General features: G+C 45.8%; 1 protein-coding gene across 1 annotated transcript in view; it reads right to left on the bottom strand.

Annotated features, from left to right (window-relative positions):
• The window catches only part of DGKB (diacylglycerol kinase beta), a 638,462-nt gene that overhangs the window by 43,609 nt on the left and 575,983 nt on the right, over positions 1–18,870 (bottom strand). The window contains exons 23-24 of the mRNA XM_044295049.1: positions 7,277–7,397; positions 6,553–6,613 (exon numbers count right to left, since the gene is read on the bottom strand). Coding sequence (XP_044150984.1) covers positions 6,553–6,613; positions 7,277–7,397 — 182 coding nt within the window. The remainder of the gene's footprint in view (positions 1–6,552; positions 6,614–7,276; positions 7,398–18,870) is intronic.

Genomic DNA, 18,870 nt, shown 5'->3' with positions numbered 1-18,870 from the left:
GCAGGTTTCGCAATAGTGAATGGTGTCTTTACTTATCCCCCTTTTGGAACACACTCTGCATCTTTTTTGGGTCCTTCCCTTTTTCGCTGTTTGGGGGACTTCACCAGGAAAATGTTGCCCTGGTACAACTCGGGCACCGTAACTTGCAGAAGTGCTGGGGCCCTCGATTGCTTGGCTAGATTGCTTGGCTATAAAACTAACTACCTACCACTAACTGCAACTCTTTTTTTCCCACCCAAAAATGTAAAAAAAAAAAAGAAAAAGAAATGAGCACACTACTTATCGGTGCTCTGCAGCACGCACGTACATAGGGGGTGCGTGTCTACAAAAACTGTAGAAAATAAATTCACTACAGTGCTTGGTGGTTTTAACCAACTCTGCCCCCCTAGCTTAAACCCCCTTAATGACCAGACCACTTTTTACAATTCTGCACTGCACTACTTTCACGGTTTATTGCTTGGTCATACAACTTACCACCCAAATTAATTTTACCTCCTTTTCTCCTCACTAATAGAGCTTTCATTTGGTAGTATTTTATTGCTGCTGACATTTTTACTTTTTTGTGATATTAATCAAAATTACCGAAATTTTTGCAAAAAAATGACATTTTCACTTTCTGTTGTAACATTTTTCAAATAAAACTACATTTCTATATAAATTTTCTCTAAATTTATTGTTCTACATGTCTTTGATAAAAAAAAATGCAATAAGTGTATATTTATTGGTTTCGGTAAAAGTTATAGCGTTTACAAACTATGGTGCAAAAAAATTATTTACGCACTTTGACTTTCTGAGCACCTGTCATGTTTCCTGAGGTTCTACAATGCCCAGACAGTAGAAACACCCCACAAATGACCCCATTTCGGAAAGTAGACACCCTAAGGTATTCGCTGATGGGCATAGTGAGTTCATGGAAGTTTTTATTTTTTGTCACAAGTTAGCGGAAATTGAATTTTTATTTTTTTCTTACAAAGTCTCATATTCCACTAACTTGTGACAAAAAATAAATTTTACATGAACTTACCATACCCCTCACGGAATACCTTGGGGTGTCTTCTTTCTAAAATGGGGTCACTTGTGGGGTATTTATACTGCCCTGGCATTTTAGGGGCCCTAAAGCGTGAGAAGTAGTTTGGAATCCAAATGCTTAAAAAAATGCCCTGTGAAATCGTAAAGGTACTCATTGGAATTTGGGCCCCTTTGTGCACCTAGGCTGCAAAAAAGTGTCACACATCTGGTATCACCGTACTCAGAAGAAGTAGGGCAATGTGTTTTGAGGTGTATTTTTACATATACCCATACTGTGTGTGAGAAATATCTCTGTAAATGACAACTTTTGACTTTTTTTTATACAAAGTTGTCAATTTACAGAGATATTTCTCTCACCCAGCATGGGTATATGTAAAAATACACCCCAAACCACATTTCCCTACTTCTCCTGAGTACGGCGATACCACATGTGTGACACTTTTTTGCAGCCTAGGTGGGCAAAGGGGCCCAAATTACAATGAGTACCTTTTAGGAGGGCATTTTTAGGCATTTGGATTCCAGACTTCTTCTCACGCTTTAGGGCCCCTAAAATGCCAGGGCAGTATAAATACCCCACATGTGACCCCATTTTGGAAAGAAGACACCCCAAGGTATTCAGTGAGGGGCATGGCGAGTTCATAGAAGTTTTTTTTTTTTGCACAAGTTAGCGGAAATTGATTTTTTGTTTTTTTTCTCACAAAGTCTCAATTTCCGCTAACTTGTGACAAAAAGTTCAATCTTTCATGGACTCAATATGCCCCTCAGCAAATACCTTGGGGTGTCTTCTTTCCAAAATGGGGTCAGTTGTGGGGTGTTTGTACTGCCCTGGCATTTGAGGGTCTCCGCAATCATTACATGTATGGCCAGCATTAGGAGTTTCTCATTATATTGAGCATACGGGTATGCCTCTGGGCTGAAAGAAAAAATGAACGGCACAGATTTCTTCATTCGTATCGATCAATGTGGATGAAAAAATCTCTGCCAAAAAATGTGGAGAAAAAAATGAAAAGAGGGTAAAAGGCGTCTGCCAGGACATAGGAGCCTGTCTTATAAATGGGAGGCTAGCGAAGTACAGGAAGCCGCTGCGATTGATAAAAAAATATCAAAACTGATTTTTTTATCGCTGCAGCGCTTGTGTAGTGATTGTGCAGTGATAAAAAATAAAATAAAAATGTTGTCACTGCGGCGGGGCGGGCGTGGGTGAACGCACGTGTGGGCGACTGATCAGGCCTGATCGGGCAAACACTGCCTTTTGAGTGGAGGGCTAGCTAAGGTGACACTAATACTATTATAGATCTGACTGTGATCAGTTCTGATCCCTTACAGATACTATAAAGTACCAATGCTGATTAGCGATTCGCTGCAATACGCTAATCAGCGAATCCGTGACTGCGGTGCGGTTGGCTGGGCGCTAACTGAAGCTAACTACCTACCAAAGGCGCCTAAACTAACCTAAACCTAACAGTCAATACTGGTGAAAAAATAAAAGTGACAGTTTACACTGGTCACTTTTTTCCCTTTCACTAGTGATTGACAGGGGTGATCAAGGGGTTAATTGGGGTGATTGGGGGGGGTGATATGGGGCTAAATATGTAGTGTTTGGTGTACTCACAGTGATCTGTGCTCTCTGCAGGGACCAACCGACGAAAAGGACCCAGCAGAGAGCACAGAAGCCATTTAACACCTTATATTTATAAATATAATGTGTTATATGGCTGGTGGTTCGTTATTTTAAAAGTCACCAACCTGCCAGCGCTGATCATTGGCTGACAGGCTGGTGACCAACTCCTTCTGCGACTTTTGCCGACCCGCACTGCGCATGTGCGGGCCGGATATGCGCATAATCTTGCGTCTCGCGAGATGACGCATCGATGATTCAAGGAGGAATAACCCGGCCGCCCGCAGGACGCATCCCTGCGTTAGGCGGTCGGGAGGAGGTTAAAATGCACGCACGCAGATGGTGCGTTCGTGCAAAATCCTAAACTGACACTAACTGAAATGGATTTTTATATATATATAAAACCACCTACCACTAACTGCAGGTCTTTTTTAATAGAAAAAAAATAAAATAAAATGTGTAGCACTGATAACTAGTGTGTAAATGAGCACACTAGTTATCAGTGCTCTGCAGCACGCACACACACACACACAGATCGTGTGTGCAAAAACTGTAGCATAAAAATTCACTTCAGTGGTTAAAAAGTGAACACTGGTTAAAAAGTTAACCTATTTATATATTTATAAATATATATATAGAGCTCTATATATATATTTATATACACCCCTAACTACAGTTTTTTCTTTGGCAAAAAAATGAACATGTGAAAAAAAAAGCGCAAAAAATAATCCCCTGGTGCTGATCAGGCAGGTACACATTAAACAGCACTTGACGGTCACAGCTCGCACGCAGAAAAAGTTGTGCAGAACTGGAAAATTGTAAATAAAGAATAAAACAAAACAAAAATGCATGGACCAAATGACGTCTGTAAAAAAGGACGTGGGTGAGGGAGGGGGGACGGGAAGGGACAGGGACAGAGGGTGGTTTAGGGATCTAGAACTGCTGCAAATGGAAAAAAAATTCCAGATGTTCTTTTTCTTTTATTTTTCTTTACAGGAACAGTTGAAGTTGCAGTGGTGGTGCACCACAAATCCCAGCAAGCCAACCAGCATCACAGATGGGCACAGAACCTCTCTGCATGCAGTCACCAGCTAGAATGGCTGCATGCAGGGAAGTTTAGCCCTTTCCTGTGCAGCTGTAGCGCTGCCATTGGCTGGAGCGTTGTTCCAGCCAGAAGCAGCGCTGGCAGGGGACGCCAAACACTGGTGTCCCCTGCCTGACAAGTTCAGCACCATTCAACCCTGTTCAAACCCTGTTCCACTCCCCCTGCAGCTTCCTGGATGAATGAAAAATCATCCAGAGCTGCGATTGGCCAGTCTGCAGAAATCGGCCAATCGCATCGATATGTTGCAGGGGTGCAGAAAAACCTCCCTGTACCTCTAGGGAAGATGGCTGCATGCCACCCTGAGCAGCCATCCACACCCGGTCACCGAGCGATTTCGCTTAGGGACCGGGTGAACACCTCGCCGTAGCTGTACTGCGCTGGTATTTCATACCTAGTTCGCAGTGCCGTACAGCTGGTTGCGAACGGGTTAAAATGGACTTGGGGAGTCGAGAGTCTTCTGAAGAAAGATAAAAGCCCTGGAGCTCTATTAACGAGCCAAAAATTTAAAGTTAGATTTGTTATTTAACTATCTGTATTATATATATGAACTAACTATCTAATGTAATTAAACAGTAAAGCACAGAGCACAGCAATGTCACTGCTCTCTCTCTCAGAATTGGAAAAAACTGCAGAAAATGACTGCCGGGGAGGTTCTTATATAGTAAGGGGCAGGCAGCTTTTCTGTTGGTTGCTAGGGATGTTGCTAAGCTCAGACAAAGACATTGCAGCCTTCTCATTGGCCCACAAGCAAGAATGGAGGTTACAGATGAAAAAAAAATCTAGAATATTCGCGAATACGAATATATAGCACTATATTCTAAATCTTTGCGAATTCTCAAAGTGGCGATATTCGCGATTAAAATTCGCGATTTGAATATTCGCGTCCAACACTACCCAAAAAAAAAACATTTTTAGCTCACTTAGTGTCTACTTTCTCGGCCATGCATCGGGATGCATGTCAGTGAGCCACAAATCCAATTCTCTGCAGTAAATAACTGAACAATCACAGAAAGTGCTTACAAAAGGAATCTGAAATTAGAAATTCAGCCTGGTTATAATTTATACTGCCTAACATATTCTTGGAGATAGTTTCTGCTGGGAGGTAAATGGTAGAGAAATGTGATGTGACACTGACATACTGTAATTACCGAATCACCATTCATTTATGCAAGACAGATGATACAGCTGGAGATTAGGTTGACAATTCAAAAAGGAAAAGACCTGAGCAATGTTGATAAGATTTATCCTGATGGTAGGAGCCAAATAATTGTAGACTTTGTGTTTCCTAAATAAAAAGATATGGGGTCATTTATTAAGACCGGAGTTTTAAACGCTGGTCTTGATCACCTTGTACTGGCGCTTGATAAGCCTAAGTTATGTAGAAGCATCGGCCTCTACAAAACTTAGGCTCATCCACTGCCGGCCTAAATCTACACCAGCTCCCTTGGTGGAGTAGATTTAGATAATTTTCTATGCCTAAAACAGGCGTAGAAAATGATAAATGAGGTGGGCCAGCTGGCCCACCCCCATCCCTGCCCACATCATCCCCCTTTTTTAGAACTGGCGTACGTGGCATGGATGGGGAAGAAGTCCTCTTTGCGACTGAATCTGCGACAGATATACTCAAAAATTGATGTTTATATATTGATAATTGACCTAATTCATTTTGTGGTTCCTTAGTTCCACCAGAGGACATGATTCTAAAGGTGGATGTACACCTTAGATAGCCATCTGCCGAACATTGATTTGGCCAACAGCTATTCCTGCTTATTTCCCTAATTGTATTAACGCTTGTGTGGTTTCCTCACACACTCCAAATACATACTCATTGGTTTCATATAAAATTAGCCCTTGTATGTGTGTATAAGATAGGGAAATCTATGCCAATGGGGACAGTGACGGATGACAATTTGCTCTGTGGAATACCTTGGCGCTGTATGAGCAATGGGAAAAAAAATTGTTACACATGAAATTCAGAAGCACTAAAAAACGTTTTTTTTTTTTACTGCAGGTACAGTTAGTCATACAATTTATTGGCAGGGTCTCCATTTATGCAGACCTGAAATTCCTGATGGCAGCCCTGGCCCTGACACTCTAAGAATCAACTGAAAACTTACTAGCTCAAGATAGATATATTTTGGTCAATACTTAGGTTCCCCATTAAGTCCCAATTTTTAAGAAGTTTCTTTGGGAAATGCAGTGGATATAAAAAGTCTACACACCCCTCTTAAAATGTCAGGTTTCTGTGATGTAAAAAAAAGAACAAAGATAAATCATTTCAGAACTTTTTCCACCTTTAATGTGACCTATAAACTGTACCGCTCAATTGAAAAACAAACTGAAATCATTTAGGTGGAGAAAAAGAAAACAAAAAATACTAAAATAATGTGGTTGCATAAGTGTGCACACCCTCTTATAACTGGGGATGTAGCTGTGTTCAGAATTAAGCAATCACATTCACAATCCTGTTAAATAAGAGTCAGCATACACCGGCCATCATGTAAAGTGCCTCTAATTTACCCCAAATAAAGTTCAGCTGCTCTAGTTGGTCTTTCCTGAAATTTTCTTAGTCGCATCCCACAGCAAAAGCCATGGTCCACAGAGAGCTTCCAAAGCATCAGAGGGATCTCATTGTTAAAAGGTATCAGTCAGGAGAAGGGTACAAAAGAATGTCCAAGGCATTAGATAAACCATGGAACACAGTGAAGACCGTCATCATCAAGTGGAGAAAATATGGCACAACAAGATTTTCTTCTACTGTATAAAAACAAGGTATTTTTTTTATTTTTTATGTACTTACCGTGCAAGGTGTCTGCATCCAAGGTTCCCCATCAATCTGCATAGGGAGAGACTTGGTGGTCCTATGAAAAAAAATGAAGAAAATTTAGAAATAATGTGTAAGATTGCAAGTGGATAAAGTCTATCCACTGGCTGGTTTCTATAAATTTGTATTTGCTCTGTCAATGCTAGAGTGGTTGAGCTCATCCTGATGTAATGTGAAAGCCATGCTGTGTGCTCTGAGCCCCATCCCACTGGGCTTCAGTGTGCAGCCTCATACACAAAATGAAGGAGATATTCTGCAGCTGCATCTCCCTCCTCTTCCGCCTCTCTTCTATACAATCATATTTACCTTTTAAAACATGATTGGGTGTATCATTAAAATGGGGCTACAAAATGTATTTCCATTTTTTGTTGCGAAGGATATAATTTCAAACCTTGAGTTAAGTTGATACATTAATAGTGAATTATGAGAAAATTCCAGAGAGTTAAATGACATTCAGCTCTGCTACATCTGTTGTTTTAATGTATATATTTTTTAAACTATTTCTGAAAGGATAAACATTTTGGTGGTACCGCAATGGGGTCAGATTCAAGGCCATTTATAACTAAATGATTTCATACTAGCATGCTGTACTACTAATACTAATAATAAGAATAACAATTAATTACTATATAACCATGCTAACATATTAAATAAATTATAACAAAAATATTAATCATCACTGCAGCAATAATACTGCTACCTTATAAACACAGAGGAACATTGTGCAAGACGTCTTCCAGCACTTTTCAGCCCTGTGTAAATCTGTCCCATCTCCATTGCTCCTTCCAAGCCAACCACCTCCAACAGTTGATCACTTAGATCTAAAATAGAAATACACAACCATGATCCCACATGTCTGCCCTTTAAATGATCGTTTTACCTCTACAATTTTTTTATAAAAATGTTTATCAACGGTTACAGATCATAAGTAAACGTAATTGATATAAACATATTAGAAAATGAACTGAAGCAAATCATTCCTCAAAGGGTTTCCAGCTTTAAACACCCCTGAGAACAGTTGTTATTGAATAGGAAATTACAACTGGCTATACATTTCCCTTGCAGTGCCCTGTCATGCTGCATAACAAATTACTTACCATGATAAGGATGGGTTCTCTACAGTATGAGCAGGACTAGTTTAGACTAGTTTCAACATTGTCTTATAAATAAAGGTCTAGAGCAGGGAATTCTACTACTAATATGTCGCTATAACATTAACAGGACAAACAAGTGCACAGCAGAAAAACATACCTGCTATTAAGGAATATCTATCACACCTCAGTTAATATCAGATATTATAAATAATAAAATAAATGATTATACAATTCTTATATGAAAATTTTTAGTTAAAATATTAACATATATTATATAATACAGGCCCCAAAAATTTGCCAATAGGCATTCACCTGACAGAAAAAGAACTTTGGATTCTGTGACTGGAGGTACATTAGGCGGTCACAGGATAAATATGTAACTGTTGGCTAGTACAGGCCCCAAAAATTAGGCATTCAACGGACATAAAAGGCCTTTTATGCCGCTGTATTTACCTAAGACAGGGACCATGATTTGTTCTGGGTAGTGGTGGATATTTGTGGGCTGTCATGAGGAATTTCCATCAAACATGGTCGACTCATCAAATGTGTTGAATTCCTCTGAGATCCATGCCTCATTCATTTTTAGAAATGTGAGGTAGTCCACACTGTCGTGAGCTAGACGAGTGCGCTTATCGGTCACGATCCCCCCTGCTGCGCTGATTGTCCTTTCGGACAGGACACTGGACAAGGGGCAAGCCAATAGTGTTGATCACGAATATTCGAATTTCGAATTTTTATCGCGAATATAGGTACTTCGAAAATTTGTGAATATTTAGAATAGTTATATATATTCGTAAAATTCGAATATTCAATTTTTTTGTTTTTTTTCCGAATTTTTGTCCAATTTTTTATTTTTTTTAATCAGTACACATGATCCCTTCCTGATTCTAGCTTGTGGACCAATAAGAAGGCTGCAATATACCTGACTTTAGGAGTAGTAGTGTTTGCGAATTTTGCTCTATATTAGTTTTTCGAATATTCGTTATATTGCTATATAGTCTTGTATTAGAATATTACGAATATTCGAAAAAACAAAGTTATAGCAATATAATGAATATTCGAAAAAAATCTAATATAGAGCAATTTAGCTAATATAGTGTGTGGGGATGTGCTCGTGGTAGGCTACGGTAGCGGCGGCAGTATTGAGGCAATCATAGACAGTCTTTGTGATACACTGTGACTTTATTCACACCAACGGCATAACAGGCAATGTGCAGACCACACAGGTGCATATCCACATAGTGCATAAAACAAAAGTCCTTCCATAGAAAATAAACAGCAGGTTTGAGTCACCTTGTTTTGGACAGACCACAGCAGTTCTGCAGGCTTCTAGGCTATCTGCCTTTGTCTCCCTCAGGCCAGAGCCCCTTCGGCTCGTAGCACCACAGGTCCCAGGGCTATCCTTCAATGTGTGCTGCGCCCAGACTCTCCTTCACCAGCACTCACTCTGTCTGTGGAAATCTCCAGCACAGCAAGACACACCCCACCCCCATCATCAGCAGGCTGGGTTCTTAAAGGCCCAGCTCCACCAAAAACCTGGGCTGGCCGTGGGGAACAGTAAGAACCGGCCCGGACACGCTGCGCCAGCAGCATTCGCCGCTGTAACCGCAATGATCCGGTTCTTACTCCACCGAGGCCAGGACCTCTGGTGGCACGTATCGTCCGTCCATTATTATTCCGGGGACTCTCCTACATATCCCCCCCCCTTTGTTCACCCCTGAGGGCTTGAACATACCGTTCAAGCCTGAGGGGGTGAACACACGCACAGCAGTGTACCCGGGACAGGGCATCTGCGTTCCCCTGTAAGCGGCCGGCCCTGTGCTCAACAGTGAACTTAAAGTTTTGGAGGGACAAGAACCACCTGGTAACCCGAGCGCTCCCCTCCTTAGCCCGACTCATCCACTGGAGAGGGGAGTGGTCGGTCACCAGACGGAACCTTCTCCCCAGAAGGTAATATCTGAGAGACTCGAGTGCCCACTTGATGGCGAGGCACTCTCTCTCCACAATGCTATACCGGGTTTCTGCTGGGGTAAGCTTGCGGCTTAGAAAAACCACGGGGTGCTCTTCCCCGTTGAGCTCTTGGGAAAGCACAGCCCCTAGTCCTACTCCCAAGGCATCTGTTTGAACTACAAACTCCCGCTTGAAGTCGGGCGTCACCAGAACTGGGGACTCACATAGGGCCGACTTCAAACGGGAGAACGCCTCCTCCTCCTTCTCCCCCCAGCGAACCATCACCGACTTTCTACCCTTCAAGAGGCCGGTTAACGGGGCTGCCAAGGTGGCAAAATGGGGAATGAACCTCATGTAGTACCCAATCAGGCCCAAAAATGACCGTACTTGCTTGGACGTACGAGGCCTGGGCCAATTCCGGATTGCTTCAACTTTATTTACTTGGGGCCTAATGACTCCGCGTCCAATCACATACCCCAAATAGCGAGCTTCCTCTAGTCCCACCGAGCATTTTTTTGGGTTGGCAGTTAACCCCGCCTTCCTTAGAGAATCTATCACTGCCTGAAGTTTTGACAAATGACCCTCCCAGTCTGGGCTAAACACGACTATATCATCCAGATACGCGGAGGTATACTGGTGATGGGGCTTGAGGACGACATCCATCAGACGCTGGAACGTAGCCGGAGCGCCATGTAACCCAAAAGGCAACACCCTATACTGAAAAAGCCCCTCCGGGGTGACAAAGGCCGTCTTCTCCTTTGCCGCCTCCGTCAGAGGTACCTGCCAGTAGCCCTTCGTGAGATCTAGGATCGAAAAATACCGGGCTTTTCCCAGCCGCTCTATCAACTCGTCTACCCGAGGCATGGGATAGGCGTCAAATTTTGATACCTCATTCAATTTCCTAAAATCATTACAGAACCGTAATGAACCATCCGGTTTGGGAATAAGGACAATCGGGCTAGCCCACTCGCTCTTTGACTCTTCTATGACCCCTAGACGTAGCATCGATCTTACCTCCTGCGAAATGGCCTGTCGCCGAGCCTCCGGTACTCGGTATGGTCTTAGGTGGACTTTCACCCGGGGCTCGGTGATAATGTCATGCTCGATCAAGGTGGTACGTCCAGGAAGGTCAGAGAATACGTCCCTATTCCGACTAACAAATTCTTTCACCTCTTGTGCTTGTTTGGTCGACAGTCCGTCCCCTATCGTCACCCCAGCGGCGCTCTCCGGAACACCTGGTGACCCCGGGTCACTCCCTGACGTCCCGACAGAGGGCGGGCTGTCTGCAAACAAATTCTCTCTGTCTCTCCAAGGTTTTAGTAGATTCACATGATATACCTGTTCGGGCTTCCGCCTCCCTGGCTGGTATATCCTGTAATCAACTGGGCCCACCTTCTCCTTAACTTCATAGGGTCCTTGCCACCGGGCCAAGAATTTACTCTCGACCGTGGGCACGAGTACAAGAACTCGGTCCCCCGGGTGAAATGTCCTTACCCGGGCGGTTCGGTTATATACCCGACTCTGGGCCAGTTGTGCCGCTTCCATGTTCTCACGGACGATCGGCAACACGACCCCTATTCGGTCCTGCATTTTTCCTATGTGCTCTATCACACTTTTATGAGGCGTAGGCTGTTGCTCCCATGCTTCCTTAGCGATATCCAGTAGCCCACGGGGATGTCGCCCATATAACAACTCAAAGGGCGAGAACCCCGTGGACGCCTGGGGCACCTCCCGTACCGCAAACAAAACATAGGGCAACAGTAAGTCCCAATCCCTCCCGTCCTTAGCCACGACTCTTTTTAGCATGGACTTCAGGGTCTTATTAAACCGTTCTACTAACCCATCGGTTTGGGGATGGTAGACGGACGTGTGCAGGTGTTTAATATTTAATAGCTTACACAATTCCTTTGTTACTTTGGACATAAAGGGTGTCCCCTGGTCCGTCAGAATCTCCTTTGGTATCCCCACCCGGGCAAACATACTCATGAGCTCTTTAGCTATTACCTTGGCCGACGTATGGCGCAATGGGACCGCCTCCGGATAGCGAGTGGCATAGTCTAACACTACCAGGATGTGTTGGTGACCTCGGGCTGACTTAATAATGGGGCCTACCAGATCCATGGCGATCCTTTCGAAGGGCACCTCTATAATGGGCATAGGTACCAGTGGACTGCGATAGTGAGGTTGGGGGCTAGTCAGCTGACACACTGGACAGGACTGACAGAACCTCCGGACTTCCTCATATATCCCAGGCCAATAGAACCGTTGTAGAATTCGCTCCAGCGTTTTCTTAACCCCTAGATGACCACCCAACACATGCGCATGCGCTAAATCCAAGACCATTCGCCGGTAAGGCTGGGGCACCACCAGTTGTTCCACCACCTCCTGCCTCACCTTGTCTCTCCTTCTGAGCCTGCAATGCCTGTTGCTGCTGTACATTACTCTGAATCAGGTGCTTAATGGCCTCCTCCATCTTGTCAGGAACCATAAAACTTGCAGGCCTGATATATGACATGCAGTCCAACACAACTTTTGCCTCAGGCCTGCCTCACTGCAGGAATGCCCGCTCCAAGCCACCAATTGTGGGGATGTGCTCGTGGTAGGCTACGGTAGCGGCGGCAGTATTGAGGCAATCATAGACAGTCTTTGTGATACACTGTGACTTTATTCACACCAACGGCATAACAGGCAATGTGCAGACCACACAGGTGCATATCCACATAGTGCATAAAACAAAAGTCCTTCCATAGAAAATAAACAGCAGGTTTGAGTCACCTTGTTTTGGACAGACCACAGCAGTTCTGCAGGCTTCTAGGCTATCTGCCTTTGTCTCCCTCAGGCCAGAGCCCCTTCGGCTCGTAGCACCACAGGTCCCAGGGCTATCCTTCAATGTGTGCTGCGCCCAGACTCTCCTTCACCAGCACTCACTCTGTCTGTGGAAATCTCCAGCACAGCAAGACACACCCCACCCCCATCATCAGCAGGCTGGGTTCTTAAAGGCCCAGCTCCACCAAAAACCTGGGCTGGCCGTGGGGAACAGTAAGAACCGGCCCGGACACGCTGCGCCAGCAGCATTCGCCGCTGTAACCGCAATGATCCGGTTCTTACTCCACCGAGGCCAGGACCTCTGGTGGCACGTATCGTCCGTCCATTATTATTCCGGGGACTCTCCTACAAGTGCTATAATCTTCTTTGTCTAATAGTTGTAAGTTGAAAAATTCACAATAAAAATTCGAATCCGAAAATTCGAATCCGAAAATTCACATATTACACAATCATTACCTTGTCGATTTTTCGAGTAAAAAAAATCTATTCTAACAAATATTCGCAAAATATTGAATATGAACCCTGACGCTCATCACTACAAGCCAACAGTTCCATGGCAAATTGTGCCAGCTCTGGCCACAGGTCAAGCCTGAACACACAGTAGTCCAGGGATTCATCGCTTCTCAGAGCGTCCACATCGGCTGTTAACCCGATGTAGTCAGACACCTGTCGGTCTAGGCGTTCCCTGAGGCTGGATCCGGAGGGCGGCTGTCGATGGGTTGGCTGCAAGAATGATCTCATATCCGAAGTGACCAACACATCTTCAAACAGCCCTCTTCTTCCATGCGCTGTTAGATTGGTACCCGCAACTGTTTCTCTGTGAGTGGAAATTCCTCTGCCAGCGTCCGCAAAAGCAGAATTCAGCATTTTTCGAAGCAAGGCCTGGAAGTGCTGCATTCTGACAGCCCTCTGTGATGGTTGTAACATTTCCACCATTTTGTGTTTGTACCGGGGGTCTAAGTATGTTACCACTCAGTACTGGTCCTTGACATTTATGCTTTTTATACGGGGGTCCCTCTTCAAACACTGGAGTATGAAGGCCCTCATTTGCAATAAACTGGAAGCGGTGGAGTGGCCTGGCTCCTGCTCATCATTCAGGATAATGTCGTCCTAGTTATCCTCTCCCCATCTACGGACAACACCAGGGATCCCATAAACGTTAAAAGCATGCATTTTTTGTTCCTCCTCCACCCCAGCACCATCCTCCTCTGACTCCTCTTCAGATTCCTGTTGTTGACTTGTCTCAGATGGAGTAGCCTCCCTGGGAATTCATCCAGCATTGCGACTTCCTCATTTTCCTGCTCCTTCTCCTCGACCGCTTGATCAATGACACAACGCAATGCAGGCTCCAGAAAGAAGGCATAAGGTACGATGTCACTGATGGCGCACTGGATGCGAATGACCAGTTTGGTGAACTCAACAAATGGCCGCAGAAGTCTGCATGCGTAGCGCATGAGTAGCCACTGGCGCGGTGAAAAAAAACAAGCTCCCCAGAACCTGTCCTGCCGCAGAGTTCGTACAGGTAGTCTTTAACTGCACATTTCTGCTGGAGCAGCCTATCAAGCATATACAAGGTGAAGTTGCATTGCGTCGGGCAGTCACAAATCAGATGGCTGATGGGAAGGTGGTGTCGCCGCTGAACATCAGCAAGGCGAGCCATGGCCGTGTAAGATCTTCTAAAATGGCCAGAGATTTTCCTGGCCTGCCGAAAGACGTCCTGGACCTAGGGGTATTTGGCAATGAATTGCTGCACAACTAAGTTCAGGATGTGTGCCATGCACGGCATGTGTGTCATTTTGCCCTGTTGCAGCGCGCTCAGCAGATTGACACCGTTGTCGCTCACCACTTTACCAACTGTCAAATTGAGCGGGGTTAGCCACTGATCTGCCTGTTACCGCAAACCTGAAAGGAGTGCAGGACCGGTGTGGCTCTTGGCTTCCAGGCACAACAGACGCATCAAAGCATGGCAACGTCTCACCTGGCACGGCGAATAGGTTCTGGGGAGCTTGGGGGGTGCAGCAGAAGAGACGGTAGCAGCAGAAAAGGAGGAGTCGAGGAGGAGAGGGAGGATGGAGTAGGAGGAGGAGAAGAAGAGGCAGGCCTGCATGCAATCCATGGCGGTAACACCAAATCTACACGGGTGCCATGGGTTGTATGCTTGACCGCCGTCAGAAGGTTTACCCAGTGGGCAGTAAAAGTTATGTACCTTCCCTGCCCGTGTTTGCTAGACCACGTGTCCGTGGTCAGATGTATCTGGGCACCGACACTGTGTGCCAGAGATACATTCACTTGCCGCTGAACGTGGCCATATAGCTCTGGTATGCCCTTCTGGGAGAAATATTTCCTTCTGGGGACCTTCCATTGCGGTGTTCCAATGGCCACAAATTTTCTAAAGGCCTCTAACTCCACCAGTTTATATGGTAGTAGTTGGCAGGCTAGCAGTTCTGACAAGCCAGCGGTCAGCCGTTGGGCAAGAGGGTTATCCGGCGGCATCATCTTTTTTCGCTCAAACATTTGGGGCAAGGAAGCCTGCCTTTTTCCACATGACCGCGACGACGGCATGGTGGAAAGTGGAGTGGAGGATAACTGGGAGGAAAGAGGAGAAGGAGAAGAGACAGGACGGTGAGCGCCGGAAGTGTGGCTTTGTGGGTTCTGACGGCATTGCTCCCACTAGGCTCGGTGATGGGAGGCCAGGTGCCTTCTTAAGGCGGTCGTCCCTAGGTGAGTGTTGGGCTTACTGCGACTTATGCGTTGAGAGCACAGGCTGCAGATGGCAACAATATTGTAAGCAGCTGACACATTAAAAAAAAGCCTACACTGCGGAGCCATGTGCTGGCGTCCTGGGAGTGCCAAATGTGACCGTGCATGGTGGATGTTTAGTTCCAGATACATTAGCAGTCTGCTTTTTGCCTCCTGTACACTGTAAGTTCTGCCTGCTTCTCCTCCTTTTCCTCTCTATCTGCTTCTCTGTCTCTCCCTCTGAACTCCCCTCCTCTTCCTCTCTTGTGGGCACCCACGTGACGTCCATCGACACGTCATCATCGGATTCGTCACCTTCACCACCACTGACATTAGAGACTGTAGATACTCCCTCTTCCTGATCCGATGCCAAGAATGGCTGCGCATTGGTAAGGTCATGGAATGTATGGGAAAATAATTCCTCTAACTCGAGCGGAGGGGATATGGTGGTGGTGGTGTTGGCGGTGGTGTCTTTGGGGGTGCAGAAGCGGAAGGCTGAGTGAGCCACTCAACCAAGTCTGGTGCGTCCTTTGACATAATCGCACGCACCTTATGCAACTTCCCACTTAGGCTCCAGCTTGGTGCACCTGCCCGACCCCTACCACCCCTGCGGAATGGCCTGCCTCTTCCTCTGCCTGTCATTTTCAAAATGACCCTGTGACAAAAGTCCCTATAGAAGATCAGTATTTGTGGAAGAAGGTATATCACACCCCTGCCTCAATCAGTTTTTTTGGGGGGGGCAACTGGTTAATCACACCAGTAGAAATTATTGGCTCCAATAGTGTTTTTCACTCTCTGTAGATGCGGTAACGCAGCAAAACCGCAGACAAATGCTGCACTATATAGAATGTATATTATTGTTATATAACACCCCTGCTTCAATCAGTTTTTTTGGGGGGCAACTGGTAAATCACACCAGTAGAAATTATTTCTTCAAATAGCGTTTGTCACTATCTGTAGCTTCAGTATCTCAGCAAAACCGCACACAACTGCTGCACAATACAATTGCAGTATAATATAATTTCTATGTTAGAAGGTATATTAGAAGTATATCACACCCCTCAGTAAGTCACACCTATCGATAGCACATCTATACTAGTCCTTAAAAGGACTTTTTGGCCCTATTAGCTAGAGATTTGTGTCCCTAACAGCCTGTCCCTGCTCCACCCAGCAACCTCTCCCTACACTGTCAAAAGACTGAATGTAAAATGGCGGCCAGATCAGGTTTATTTATAAGGTAGGGGGTGTGTCCATGTGCTGAAATGTCTCAATTGGCTGTCCTGTATCACCTGATGAATGTGTCATGGGTCAAAGTTCTTCACAATGTAAAAGAATATGGTGGGCGCGAATATCGGCAAGAATATGTTGGCATGTTCTGCGAATCGCAGACGCGCAAAGTTCGCGGTGAAACGACTGCCGGGCGAACCGCAAGGCCATCTCTATTTGGCCGCTGCAGACAGCGACATTATCTGCGCTACATCTCCTGTCTAACGTGTGCGCAGCCTAAAAAAATCTGTGACATCCAGTGTACTTTTTCTGTAGAAGGTGTCCGATGCGGACAATTACATTACCTGCGCAACATCTCCTTAATAACGTTTGCCCATCCTAAATATCAGTAATATTAATTCAATGTAATTTTTTATTAGCCGGGAGACAGGAGATGTAGCAGTGACAGCGACATAACTTGCGCTATACCTTCTGTATAACGTTTGTGCATCCTAAATATCAGTGACATTAATTCAGTGTAATTTTTTATTAAGCAGTGATGATATTACTTTATTTGCGCATACACTTACAAAACCTGCGCTACTGTACGTGTGACATACTTGCAAGCATAGATACCATTTAATATGCGCAAGGCGAGCAGTAAGGGACGGGGAAGTGGCCGTGATGCTGATGGTGCACGCAGAGGCCTTGGCCCTGGGCGCGGTGAAACTGTGCCTGCTGCCAGAGCACAAGAAACACTCATCCATGATACCTAGCTTCATGTTCCAGTTTGCAGGGCGGCGCAGGACACCACTCTCGAAGTCAGACCAGTGCGACCAGGTGATCGGTTGGATTGCAGCAGATAATGCTTCCAGTCGGTTAAGCATCACCCTGTCTTCCACCAAGTCCAGTCTCAGTAGCCAAGAGTCTGATCAACACAATCCTCACCCTGATCCTCCTTCCTCCCACCATAGAGAGTCTTGGCAAACAAGTGTAAGTGATCTTACACTTGTATATTCCGAGGAGCCGTTTTCATCGCCATTCCTTAATTTGGGCCTCTCAAGAGGGACATGAGGAGATCTGGTGCCCTGATTGCCAAACTCTGGAGCATCCACAGTCAGAAGAACATGACGGTGGGGAACGGCAATTAGAGTTTCACGAGGTGGATGATGATGATGAGACACAGTTGCCAATAAGTCAACCGCAATTAGTGTCTCAAAAGGTTGATGATGAGGATAAGACACAGTTGTCAATAACTGTGTTTGTTGTTAGGTCAACAAGTCAGGAAGATGACCAGAGTGAGGAAGTGGAAGAGGAGGTGCTGGACGATGAAGTCACTGACCCAACCTGGGAAGGAGGCAAGCCGAGCGAGGACAGCAGTACAGAGGGGGAGGGATTTGCAGCACTCAACAGGCTGGAAGAGGCAGTGGGGTGGCAAAAGGAAGAAGGCAGGCCAAACTTAACAGACCCGCAACTGTTCCCCCGAGCACCCCCTTGCGGCAATCTCCCTTGCCAAGGGGTAGGTGTACTGCAGTCTGGCGCTAAAGTGCGGACGATAAAAAAATTGACATTTGCAACCTGTGCCGTACCAAAATGAGGTGGCTGTCTAGCGGTACTCTGTCCCCAGGAGCCAATAATTTTACACGATGTGCAGTCCCAGCCTTAAACCAGCATGTGTTCCGTAACATCACCCGTGCCCTGACCAATGTAGCGTCCACTTAATGACTGATACATGGACAAGTATTTTTGGCCAGGGATGCTACATTTCCCTGACGGCACACTGGGAGGCAGGGAGCGAGTCGTACCCTGGGATGGCACATGTGCTACTGACGCCAAGGATTGCGGGCCCTACTTCCATCATGGTTTCCGCTACCACCTACGTTAGTGGCTGCAACCCCCCACTTCTCCTACTCTGCCTCCTCCTCCACTTGCACCTCTGAATTATCATCTTGCAGCACCTGTCAGACATCAGTCAGTAGCTGGAAGCAGTGTAGCACTGCAGTGGGGAAGCGGCAACAGGCCGTGCTTAAACTGTTCTGCTTAGGTGACAAGCAGCACACCGCTACTGAGCTGTAGCTCTCGCTACTCAACCTACAACCAGGCATGGTAGTGTCTAATAATGGCCGTAACTTGGTGGCAGCTTTGCAGCTCGGCAAGCTCACACACATCCCATGCCTAGCCCACGTGTTCAACCTAGTGGTTCAGCGGTTTCTCAAAACCTACTCCAATTTGCCTGAGCTACTGGTGAAGGTGCGCCGTGTGTGTGCCCATTTCCGCAAGTCATCGACAACTTCCGCAGGTCTCGCAACGCTGCAGCAGCGCTTGCAATTGCCAGCTCACCGACTGTTGTGGGACGTGAGCACGCGCTGGAACTCAACGTTCCACATGTTGGCCAGGCTTTGTGAGCCTTTCCAGTCAGCTTCCGCTCTTCAGTCTTCACAAGCGACAAGTGGGCATTGATGTCTGACCTCTGTGAGGT

This window comes from Bufo gargarizans, chromosome 5 (genome assembly GCF_014858855.1).
Source record: "Bufo gargarizans isolate SCDJY-AF-19 chromosome 5, ASM1485885v1, whole genome shotgun sequence".
NCBI lineage: Eukaryota > Metazoa > Chordata > Amphibia > Anura > Bufonidae > Bufo > Bufo gargarizans.
Note: the sequence above shows the minus strand (reverse complement) of the source record. Positions and strands in the feature narration are given on the sequence as shown.